The following is a 10,922-nucleotide window of genomic DNA, read 5'->3' as shown; positions in this document are numbered from 1 at the left end:
GTGGCTTCCGTCTGGCCTCTCTACCAAACAGGCCTGATTTGTGGAGTGCTGCAGAGATGGTTGTCCTTCTGGAAGGTTCTCCTCTCTTCATAGAACAACGCTGGAGCTCTGTCAGAGTGACCATCGGGTTCTTCCCTGACTAAGGCCCTTCTCCCCCGATCGCTCAGTCTGGCTGGGCGGCCAACTCTAGGAAGACTCCTGGTGGTTCCAAACTTCTTCCATTTCCGGATGATTGAGGCCACTGTGCTCATTGGGACTTTCAATGCTGCAGAAATCTTTCTGTACCCTTCGCCAGATCTGTGCCTCGATACAATTCTGTCTCGGAGGTCTACAGCTAATTCCTTGGACTTCATGGCTTGGTTATGCTCTGATATGCACTGTCAACTGTGATACCTTATATAGACAGTTGTGTGCCTTTCTCAATCATGTCCAATCAACTGAATTTAGCACAGGTGGACTCCAATCAAGTTGTAGAAACATCTCAAGGATGATCAGTGGAAACAGGATGCACCTGAGCTAAATTTTGAGTGTCATGGCAAAGGCTGTGAATACGTATGTACATGTTATGTTTTCTTTCTTATTTTTAACAAATTTGCAAAAAACTGTTTTCACTTTGTCATTATGGGTTGTTGTGTGTAGAATGTTGAGGAAAATAAAGAATTTAATCCATTTTGGAATAAGGCTGTAACATAACAAAATGTGGAAAAAGTGAAGCGCTGTGAATACTTTCCGGATGCACTGTATGTCTACGTATCTTTTTAGTTTCCTTTCGTCCTTTTGAACAATGACCATGAAACAAATATTTCATTTTCAAAGGAGATGTAAAATACCTAAATCCACATTTATGCAAATCTATTATCTATGACTAAACTAGTCGCCTCACAGCAGCCTCTCTGTGTGTTCTCCTGGGGCCTCATTTATAAACGTTGCGTACGCACAAAAGAAGGCGTACACCGCTCTCTACGCAATAATTGGTATTTATAAAAAGCAAACTTGACGGAAAAATGTGCGGTCCTTTACGCAAGCTCGGACCCATGCGTACGCACAAAACGGGTGAAATGAGAACCGTCTGCAAATGCAAGAAACACACAAACGTCTGTGAAAGTGTGTAAAACTAGACTGTTGTAAAAGAAATGGCAATACTGCCTCTTATAAATAACACAAACACCCGATTGATCGATCTGCAGCGTAAAACAAACAGAAATACAAATCGAAACATTTTCAAAAAGAAAAGTGAATAATGTTCTTCAATAATATTGGTATGTTATGCAATTCATCCTCAAAACACAGCTGTTGCTCGTCAGATGCAATCAGATGGACGGTAATAAAATGCCATGATGCCGTCACAATGCGTAATGATGCGAAATGGCTGATCTTGCTCTCTTAGAAGATGTGGCACATGGAAGGATTCGCGCTGTAGTGTAGCACACCGTCGGCCTGTTTAAGGGCAGATGGCGCGGCCTCGACTGCACTGGAGGGAGGTTATTGTTTACTCCTGAGAAGGTGTGCAACATCGTGCTGCATGTGCGGTGCTACATAATGTGGCACAGCTTCCAAACGTGCCTCGACCCCTTGACGCCGATGTTGGCCCAGATGCTGTCCCCGATCCCCAATCATTGCCGACAGTCTCTCATAAAGAAGGGACAGCTCCGGTGTCTCCTTTCCCTCACCCGTGGCAGACACACCTTGGCGATGGCGCGCTAAACGCTTTTTTCCATCCACTTTGATGTCAGACCATTTTTTCTTTATTTCGGACACGGTCCGAGGTTGTGAGGCTGCAGCGTTGCTCTGCAACCTTTTGCCACTCAAGTGCCTTTTTGGCATTAGTGATGCTCATACTGTGCCCTCCAAAAAGCAGTTTACTTCTCCTTTCCACCTCCCAATGATCATTTCGACTTCACACTAAGTGAAGTTACGTTTCTTCGTTTTCCTCTCAGTGTTTGCCATGATTTCGCAATCGATGAATATTAATTTGTGGGCGTTCTACAGACTATATATGGGCAATTATGGGTGTGACATGAAGCCTCAAAAGCTGCGCTGCATTTAAAAGTTATTGTGATTTATTAAGGGAAAACTGCATAGGAGTTTTATAAGTCTGAATATTTCTGTGCGTACGCATGTCCTATGCAAGGTTTTATAAATGAGGCCCCTGGTGGCTGCGTGGGTTAAATAGCTGTTAACCCTAATCTAGGGGTCTCAAACTCCAGCCCGCAGGCCACATTCGGCCCTTCCGGTGCCACCTGCCGCTGACGGGGGGGTACCATCCCTCGACCACGTTCGGGGGAGGCGGATGGAACAGAACAGCGGAGTCGCAGCCGGAGCGACATCCGCCTCATAAGGATGCAGCTGACAAAATGAGACGCAGCTAATGTTTACATGCCGGGTAAAAGACATCATTGGATCATCAATGACAAAAAAGGCACCAATGAGCAGTACTGTACTTATCACCTGGTGAGGATAAGAGAGTGCTATAAGGGAAAACACACCTTCAACACTCCAAAGAGTGTTGAAGGTGTGTTTTCCCTTATAGCACTCTCTTATCCAAAGAGTGTTGAAGGTGTGGCTGGCTGGGGGACACGGGAAACTTCCGGAGTCGTCGCCGGCTCGGGGACACGGAACACCTCCGGAGTTGTCTCTTGGCTGGGGGACACGGAACACCTCCGGAGTTGTCGCCGGCTCGGGGACACGGAACACCTCCGGAGTCGCCGGCTAAGGGTGGGAGAGGACCACGGGATGGGAGGGAGGGAGCCTGAGTCTCGGGGCCGGTACTGGTCGAGTTGGGGGAGCGAGGCGGGGAACCGGATCGGGAAATCGCTGCGGCCAAGTGGCCAATGAGCCACAAACAAGTAGTTGTTATCGCATGTGACGATGTAGAATCAATGACTCTCATATCATGGATTGATGAATTAAATTCATCATTGATGGTTATACATTTAATTCAGTTCAAAACACTTGTGAACTGTTTAGCATTTGAGAGTCGGAGAAGCACAAGGGAAGATTGCGAGGCAATTATACAGTAGCATTCAAATTCTTTTGGGATTTAAGGTGTGAAGTTTAATATTTCTGTCTTAGATTGTTTTATTATCCCACTTAAATGGATTTAGCCTAGAAACATTAAACTAATTTATATCTGTTGTTATCACCTGAAGGTAGTTATGGGCGGCTGGGGGGTACGCTGTGGGACTGTCTCTGCATCTGGGTTCTTGTTGGGGACAGCAGTTTGTTTCATTTGCGTTCTCCCATCTCAGTGTATTTGGCTTTCTCTCATATCCTCCACCTCTTTCTCAGCGCAATGCTGACTCATCTTATCAGACATACACATAATAAATGAAGGGACAGGTTTAAACAACATTTTGCACGAATTGATGAAAAGCAAGACACGTCATACCTTCACCCTTTTCAGCAGTTAGTTGTGTTTGTGTCGGGTAAAAAGTTGTATCTCACCAATTTTGGATTATTAAAATGGAGAAGCCTCTTTGTCCAAAGAAGATGTTATTTAATTGTTGTGTTCTTATTCTTGCTTGTGTCTGTTTGTCATTTCTTCATGTGGTTGAGAACATTGAGTCTTTTTGTCCAAGAACCTTCCTCAGATGTGCAAAGAAACCCCTTTCAAGTTTTGTGCACGTCCTTGCGTGTGCATGTATATATGTGCTATATGTGTCTGGAAATGTCTGTGTGTAGATGGGGATGAAGGTGTTTTTCCATAGGTTTAGAGAATGAGTGGAATGTCTATTTGTGTGTGTGTGTGTGTGTGTGTGTGTGTGTGTGTGCATTAGTGAATGGAAACAAGATATGGGAGCTATTGGATGTGTAATGGATAAAGGTGACTGGTGTGAACCAGGGCTGTAGTGGAGGGTAAACGCCATTTACGCACCTCTGGAATTTTGGAAATAGCGTTTACGCACCTCTAAATAGCGTTTACCCACCTCTAAGTGGCTTTTACGCACCTCAAAGTGTAAAGTGCGCCTTGTATTCTTCCGTTGGAATAATCCGAAATAAACCCTGTGTAATTTTAAAACAGCTAAGACTACGTTTCCTATTGTTGAACATATAAACGCTGTAGTCTGAATCATTTTCATCTGCGCTGTATTATGGTCTGTGACCATCCAATCAGTGCCTTGCGGCGAGGGCAGCGACACCAATCAGGATCCAGGAGGTATGTAAACACATACACGTTGTGGATTAGCCTGCCTGCCTTACTGTTCGGAATGTGTAATATTCGTGTGCGTGCACTGACATTTAATTGTCATTTAAAAGTACGACACGTACCAGTGAGTTTCTTTTAGTCGGCGCTGTATGCGTCCATCTTTATTAGTGCATATTTACTTCTGCGCATAAACGCGCACCTTGATGATCTCATCACAACATGACAGACATTTGAACCGGAAGCATCCAAGATACTACAGAATGGATTACCGCCGGTAATTAGCAATGGATATCAGACGATATTTGAAGAGACCATCGAGTGCTCCCACTCCCACAGATGCCCGCAAAAGGCCTCAAGTACAAAGTAAGACTGAAGAAGATCAATTCACGTTTTTAAACGTTGTTTTGGTTCGCACAACATCGCATTAAGACAGGGACAAACGCTATTAATAACATGCTTTCAAATACGATGATGCAGGTAACAAGCCAGCCTTCCCGGTCCCATCTAAATAGGCCTAATAAAATGAGTAGGCTAGATTAGGCTAATTCATTGAAAAATTGTCAACAGATTATGTGCAAGCCAGTTAGACATAGCTAAGAGAAATGCTAAGTGAAATGTTTTAGTTTAGCTATAGAATCTTCAAATTTCGCGGTCAAAGTCAAATATATTAGTTTTTTACTTCCATGATGACAGGGGAGGCAGAGCCTTGCTTGCTGTATAGGCTATTTATGATGACATAGGTAGTACATGAGTGTTCCTTTAACTTATGTTGTCAGTGTAATTGACAGGCTGCTTAACTGGTGTTCTCAGCCCAACAACTCTTAAATTCAACATATTTCTTCAGGCAGTGATAGGACAGGCAATGATGCAGAGAGCACAGGGAGAGGAGAAACACCAGGTCGAATAGAGAGAGGAGAACGGCTGATGAGAGAACGAAATCATGACAGTGGAGAACCAAAGAGTGGAGAAGAGGAAAGGGGAGGAAATGAAAGAAGACCAACAGAGAATGAAGAAACAGAGAAAGGGGAGACAGAGAAAGATGAAATGGAGGGAGGAGATGAAGAAACAGATAGTAAGAGACGAGTAAGAGAAGAAACAGGGGCGGGAGAGATGGAGAGTGGAGAATCTGAATTAGAATCTGAAGTAGAGGGAGATACAGAGGAAGAAGAATCTGAGACTGAAGACACAGTGAGAGGAGAAATAGAGAGCAGATGCCACCCACATATCTGGACAGAAAAACAACACACACAGTTTAAAAAAGCTAACCCATGGCTTATTATCAATGGTGAATTTCTTGGAGGCAAAATTTGCAAAAAAGTGAAAGGCCTTGGAGTGTACAGGAATGTGTCTCTCCAATGAATGGACAGCAACTAAAGTCACATACAGTCACAATGGTGATCACAAATATCAGCTATCATGCTTGAGAAGCAAAATGTACAAACACGCAACATCAAAGAGCCACAAGGCAGCCGAAGACATAGTGAACACAAAACACACAATAGCTGTTTCCTTGCAAAAACAAGTGGAGAGTGAAGCACAGAAGACAGCCTGACACTGTTTCGAACAGCATACTTCATGGCAAAGAAGAACAGGCCATTAACAGACTACCACAAACTTGTGGTGCTCCAGCAAGAAAATGGCCTTGACATGGGTATCACTCTTCATTCCAGATATACTGCAAAAAATATAATTGACCACACAACTGATGAAATGAAAAAGAAAATTCTGAACCACATAGTAACTGAAGACCAAAGGTTTAGTGTTTTAATTGATGAATCCACAACTCTAAGCAAGAAAACAGCCCCGGTTGTTTATTTAAGATCCATTATAAGTGAAGTACCCACAGTAATCTTTCTTGATTTGGTGGAGCTGGAAAGCCAGTCGGCTGAGAATATAACTAAGAGTTAGTGCCTCCAGACTTGGGGAATGGATGAACATTTTATCAAAGAGAATTTCATTGCGTTTTCCAGTGATGGAGCAGGTGCCATGCTGGGCAGGAAGTCAGGGGTAGCTGCACGTCTACAACTCCTGTATCCACATCTCATTGGGTGGCACTGCCTAAACCATAGGCTGGAATTGGCTGTTGGAGACACAGTCAAGCACACTAACAATGTCAATCATTTCAAGTCTTTCTTAGACAAACTGTACACACTGTACCACAGGTCACCAAAAAACTGCCGGGAACTGGCTGAGCATGCACAACAACTTGAAGTCAATCTGCAAAAGATTGGGGGGGTTCCTTGATGTCAGATGGGCAGCCAGCAGTTTCAGAACTGTGAAAGCTGTATGGAATTCCTACAAGGCCCTGTATTACCACTTCAGTGCTGCTTCATTGGATGTCACAAGAGATGAAAATGACAAGGCTATGTACAGGGGTCTTATGACCAAAATGGAGCAGGTGGAATTCCTATGTGATTTAGCCCTAATGTATGACACATTAGAGGAGATCTCCCACCTCTCTCTAAATTTAGCAAGAAAGAGGAAAGACCCTCACAAGAGCAGACACATTAATGAGATGAACAATTCGCATTGTTTCCTCAATGATTACCTGTCCAGGTGACAGAAGGCAGGAGGCCCTTCAAGCTGCAGAAAAACATGAGTTTAATGGAATTCACCTAAGTAGCACCCCAAGGGCAAGGCAGATAAACTCATCAGAGTTCCTTCACTCCCTCATTGAGAACCTGGAGGACAGATTGTTCACTACAGGTTCATCTAGGCAACAGAGTGTGTCAGCTGAAAACAAAGCCCAGTACAGTGAATTGCCGGACCACTTCAAAATTCTTCATCCAGCAAACTGGCCTGTTCCCCTACAGCAGACCTGGGCATTGTACGGCCCGCGGGCCAAATACGGCCCGCGGGATGATTCAGCGAAAGACTACATGATTTTGAAAAAAAAACATATTTTCGAACTAAAACCGCATTGCTTTTATTTTGAAGCCCATTTAATCTCACGGTGCACGTCAACTGTGCACGTGAAATGCGTGTGATTGACAACCTGTCGTCCCTCCGGGTCACCCCTGAACTCTCTGTTTCAAACAAAAATGGACTACTATTTCTTTCTTTAAGGAAGTCAAAGGTAAACCTGTGTGTTTGGTTTGTGGGGAGCATGTCGCCGTGTTTAAAGAGTACGATTTTAAACGGCTTTACGAGACCAAACATGGCGATAAATACAAAAACTTGACTGATGCCGAACGAGCGTGGATCAACGGATTTACTAGCAAAGCTAGAAAAACCACACGGCTGTTTTACAAAGCTGCATGCAGCCAGAGATGCAGCGACCAGAACAGACCAGAACACTAAGCCATTCTCTGAGGGGCAGTTTGTGAAAGAGTGCGTGGTCGAGTCTGCAGCACTGGTTCCCAGAGAAAAAAGAAGCGTTTAAAACAATCCGCCGCACCGTGACAGAAGTGTGAAGCTTCAACTTTTCTCTTTGGCTTTGGATGAGAGCTGTGACGTCCGTCACACGGCCCAGCTGCTCATATCTCCCGGTGGATGACGAGCGACTTCAAGCTTACGGAAGAGCTGGCAGCAATGCGGCCAATGAAAGGAACCACAGCGGGGAGTGATCTGTTCACCGAGGTAAACGCATGCATGGACAAACCGGGACTCCAATGGGACAGACTGGCAGGGTTCACCACGGATGCATGTCCAAATTTGACTGGGAAGAATGTTGGGCTTTTGAAAAGAATGCAAGATAAAGTGAGTGAACTCACCGCAGAGCAGAAATTGGTGTTCATACATTGTATTGTTGTTATTCATCAGCAAGCGTTGTGTAAGTCAGTGCTTAAACTTAGGCATGTGGATGATGTTGTTACAACAACAGTTCATTTCATGGGAGCGCGAGCATTGAATCACAGGCAGTTTGTTTCACTATTGGAGGAGCAAGAGAGCGAACATGGTGATGTCCGGTACCACACAGCTGCCACATGGCTCAGTCTGGGAAAAATGCTAAAAAGGTTTTGAGTTCTGAAATCAGAGATAAAAGAGTTTTGTGAGATGAAAGACAAAACCATCCCAGAGCTGTCTGATAAGGACCGGATGGCAGATTGAACGTTTGCTGTTGATGTGACTGCAGTGATGAATGAACTGAACACACAGCTGCAGGTCGAGGGCCTTTTTGCTCATGAAATGCACATCCATGTGAAAGCCTTCATGACAAAGTTGCAATCATTTCAAGGCAACTAGGCAGCAACAATCTCAAACACATGAAAACCCTGAAAGAAGTCAAACCATCATCTGATCACCGGCACAGGTACTCATCCATGTTAGGAGCACTGCGCGATGAATTTTCAAGGCGTTTTCAAGATTTCAAAAAGGTTGAGGATGAAATACAGCTGGTTTCCTCTCCCTTTACCTGCAGTGTTGATAGTGCACCCACTAATGTTCAGTTTGAACTCACTGACCTGCAGTCTGATTCACTACTGAAAGAGCACTTTAAGTCAGCATCACTGCCAGAGTTCTACTCTGCTCTCAAGGAGAACTTTCCAAACATGAGGAGACGTGCTCAGAAGATGTTGGTTCTCTGTGGATCCACCTACATATGTGAACAGACATTCTCAGTCATGAAGTTTACCAAATCCAGGTACAGATCCTCTCTCACTGATGAACATCTGTCAGCTGTGCTTCGCATCTCCACCTCAGACATTCAACCTGACTTTGATGGACTTGTTACAGCTCCACAGAGACTGGATTTCTCACACTGAATGAGAAAAGAAAAACTGAAGAACACTAAAATGTGGGAATATAACAAGTGAAATGGGACACTTGATATGTTTCTTTTCTTTTTTTGCACAGTTCTGAAAATGTTTTAATACAGGCATGTAAAGTCAAAAGGCTACGAAACTGGGACTGGGACTAACGATGTGATGTCTTTAGAAAGCTAAGAAAATCCTTGTTTCAATAGTATATGAAACTCAAAATGCCCTTTGTTATTAATGTGACTGAAAATGAGTCAAATGTTTCACATTTTGTTTCACATTTTGAAAATTATATTTGAATAAATTATACTTTTTAAAGCTAACCTCACCTTTGAATTGCCAAATAATAACATACACTCTTACCAGCGGTCAAAACAATGCCATTTACTGCTTTTAATATAGAAAAAAATGTACATTATGCATAATTGAGTTCGGCATTTTGGCCTGGCCCTCCAAAATATTTTCAGTTTCTCATTTGGCCCCCTGGGAAAAATAATTGCCCACCCCTGCCCTACAGGAACCGTATGGGGAATCCAATGTGAAACAACTTGACCAAAGGTTCAGACTTGATGACAGAAAGATTCTTGAAGGCTTCAGGGACTTCAAGGATAACTCAAGTATCATTCCAGAAAACCTTGCACCACTCATGAATATACACCATCTTATTCCAGTTAGCACTGCTGAGTGTGAGAGGGGATACAGCTTAATGAACGTCATAGTGTGCCCCCTGAGATGCAGTCTGCACATTGTCGTCCTTGATGTTTATTAACCTGAATGGCCCGCTCACAAAGTTCAATCCATCACATTATGTGAAGTCCTGGCTGGTGAAGCACGGAGGAGCCATGAACCCCAGAACACTCCCCTGCAAGGCAGGACCTGACGTGGAGGACAAGGAGGCCCTCTGGGCACTACTGTAAAAAGGAGACTCCATATGTAGATAGTTCTTAATCTAGCAATTGTCTTGTTGTGTTGTGTTGACATACTTTTCTTTACTGTTTTCTTAAATTTAATAAACTACAAACTACTAACACATTTATTCATTGTCATTGATTGTATATGACTTTTACTGATAACATAATGCAATATAGCCAGGACAGCCTTACAGAGTCGCGACGCTTTGTGTTGCGTTGCTTCGCATCGCGTCGAGGTCTGTATGATCACAAAATTCAGAGTTTACCCACCTCTAATTTTACCACTACAGCACTGGTGTGAACAAAAGAAGATACAACAACTAGAAAATGCATTTCCTGCTGAAAATGCGTTGGAATGCAAAAAGCTGAAATGAACTTCAGAAAATTGCTGAAAATACAGAAAGTTGAAGGGAATTTTAATACATTTGCTTAAATTACAGATATTAGAACAGCTGAAATTAATTTGAAATTGCTGAAAATACAGAAATGGGAGAAGCTGAAAGGAATTTCAATAGAAATTTTAGAATAATTGCTGAAAACAGCTGAAACACATTTGAAAAATTGCAAAAAATACAGAAATGAATATTAAAACATTCCTGTTATAGAGCCATAAGAAAAGCTGAAATTATTTTAAAGAACTGCTGAAAATACAGGAAGTGGGGAAGCTGAATTTCAATACAATTTCAAAAAAATACAGTTGCTCGAGCTTAAATGAATTTAAAAAAATACAGAAATAACAAAAGCTGAGATGAATAAAAAGAGGTTTTAAATTGTTTGTAGTAATATTACTAGTTGTATTAGTTATAGTTGTAATTGTGGTATTAGTAGTACTAGCAGTAGAAGTCGGTTTAGTATCAATAGCAGTAAAAACAGCTGGAATACTAATACTACTAGTCATAGTAGTATTTGTAATAACATTAGTAGTAGTTGTAGTATTAATAGCAGTAGAAATACTAGTAGTATGGTAGAAGTATCAGTTGTAGTACTAGAAGTACTAGTAATATTTCGTAGTGGTTGTAGTAGTATTTGAAAGAGCAATACGTATTTCAACAAAACCGCTTCATTCTGAGCTTCATGGTTAAGGTACAGATAATCATTGAGGCTTTTATTTTGAAATGATTGAATTGGGTGAGGGGGGGTTGGGAGATAGAATGTTTGTTATTCAAA

At 42.6% G+C, this 10,922-nt stretch overlaps 1 protein-coding gene and 1 pseudogene across 2 annotated transcripts; both read left to right on the top strand.

The window, feature by feature from the left end:
• Positions 1–5,191: 5,191 nt before the first annotated feature.
• LOC144388847 (E3 SUMO-protein ligase KIAA1586) lies at positions 5,192–6,707 on the top strand. The gene is given in 3 exon segments (XM_078091304.1): positions 5,192–5,219; positions 5,688–6,385; positions 6,387–6,707. Coding segments are annotated over 3 exon segments (1,047 nt in total).
• A 150-nt stretch (positions 6,708–6,857) lies between these two features.
• On the top strand, positions 6,858–8,991 carry LOC144388839 (general transcription factor II-I repeat domain-containing protein 2B-like; annotated as a pseudogene). Its single transcript, XR_013453108.1, has one exon. The product of XR_013453108.1 is annotated as a general transcription factor II-I repeat domain-containing protein 2B-like (transcript).
• Positions 8,992–10,922: the final 1,931 nt, after the last annotated feature.

This window comes from Gasterosteus aculeatus, chromosome 16 (assembly GCF_964276395.1).
Source record: "Gasterosteus aculeatus chromosome 16, fGasAcu3.hap1.1, whole genome shotgun sequence".
Classification (NCBI taxonomy): Eukaryota; Metazoa; Chordata; class Actinopteri; order Perciformes; family Gasterosteidae; genus Gasterosteus; species Gasterosteus aculeatus.
The sequence above is the reverse complement of the archived record's forward strand: the minus strand, read 5'-3'. Positions and strand labels throughout refer to the sequence as shown.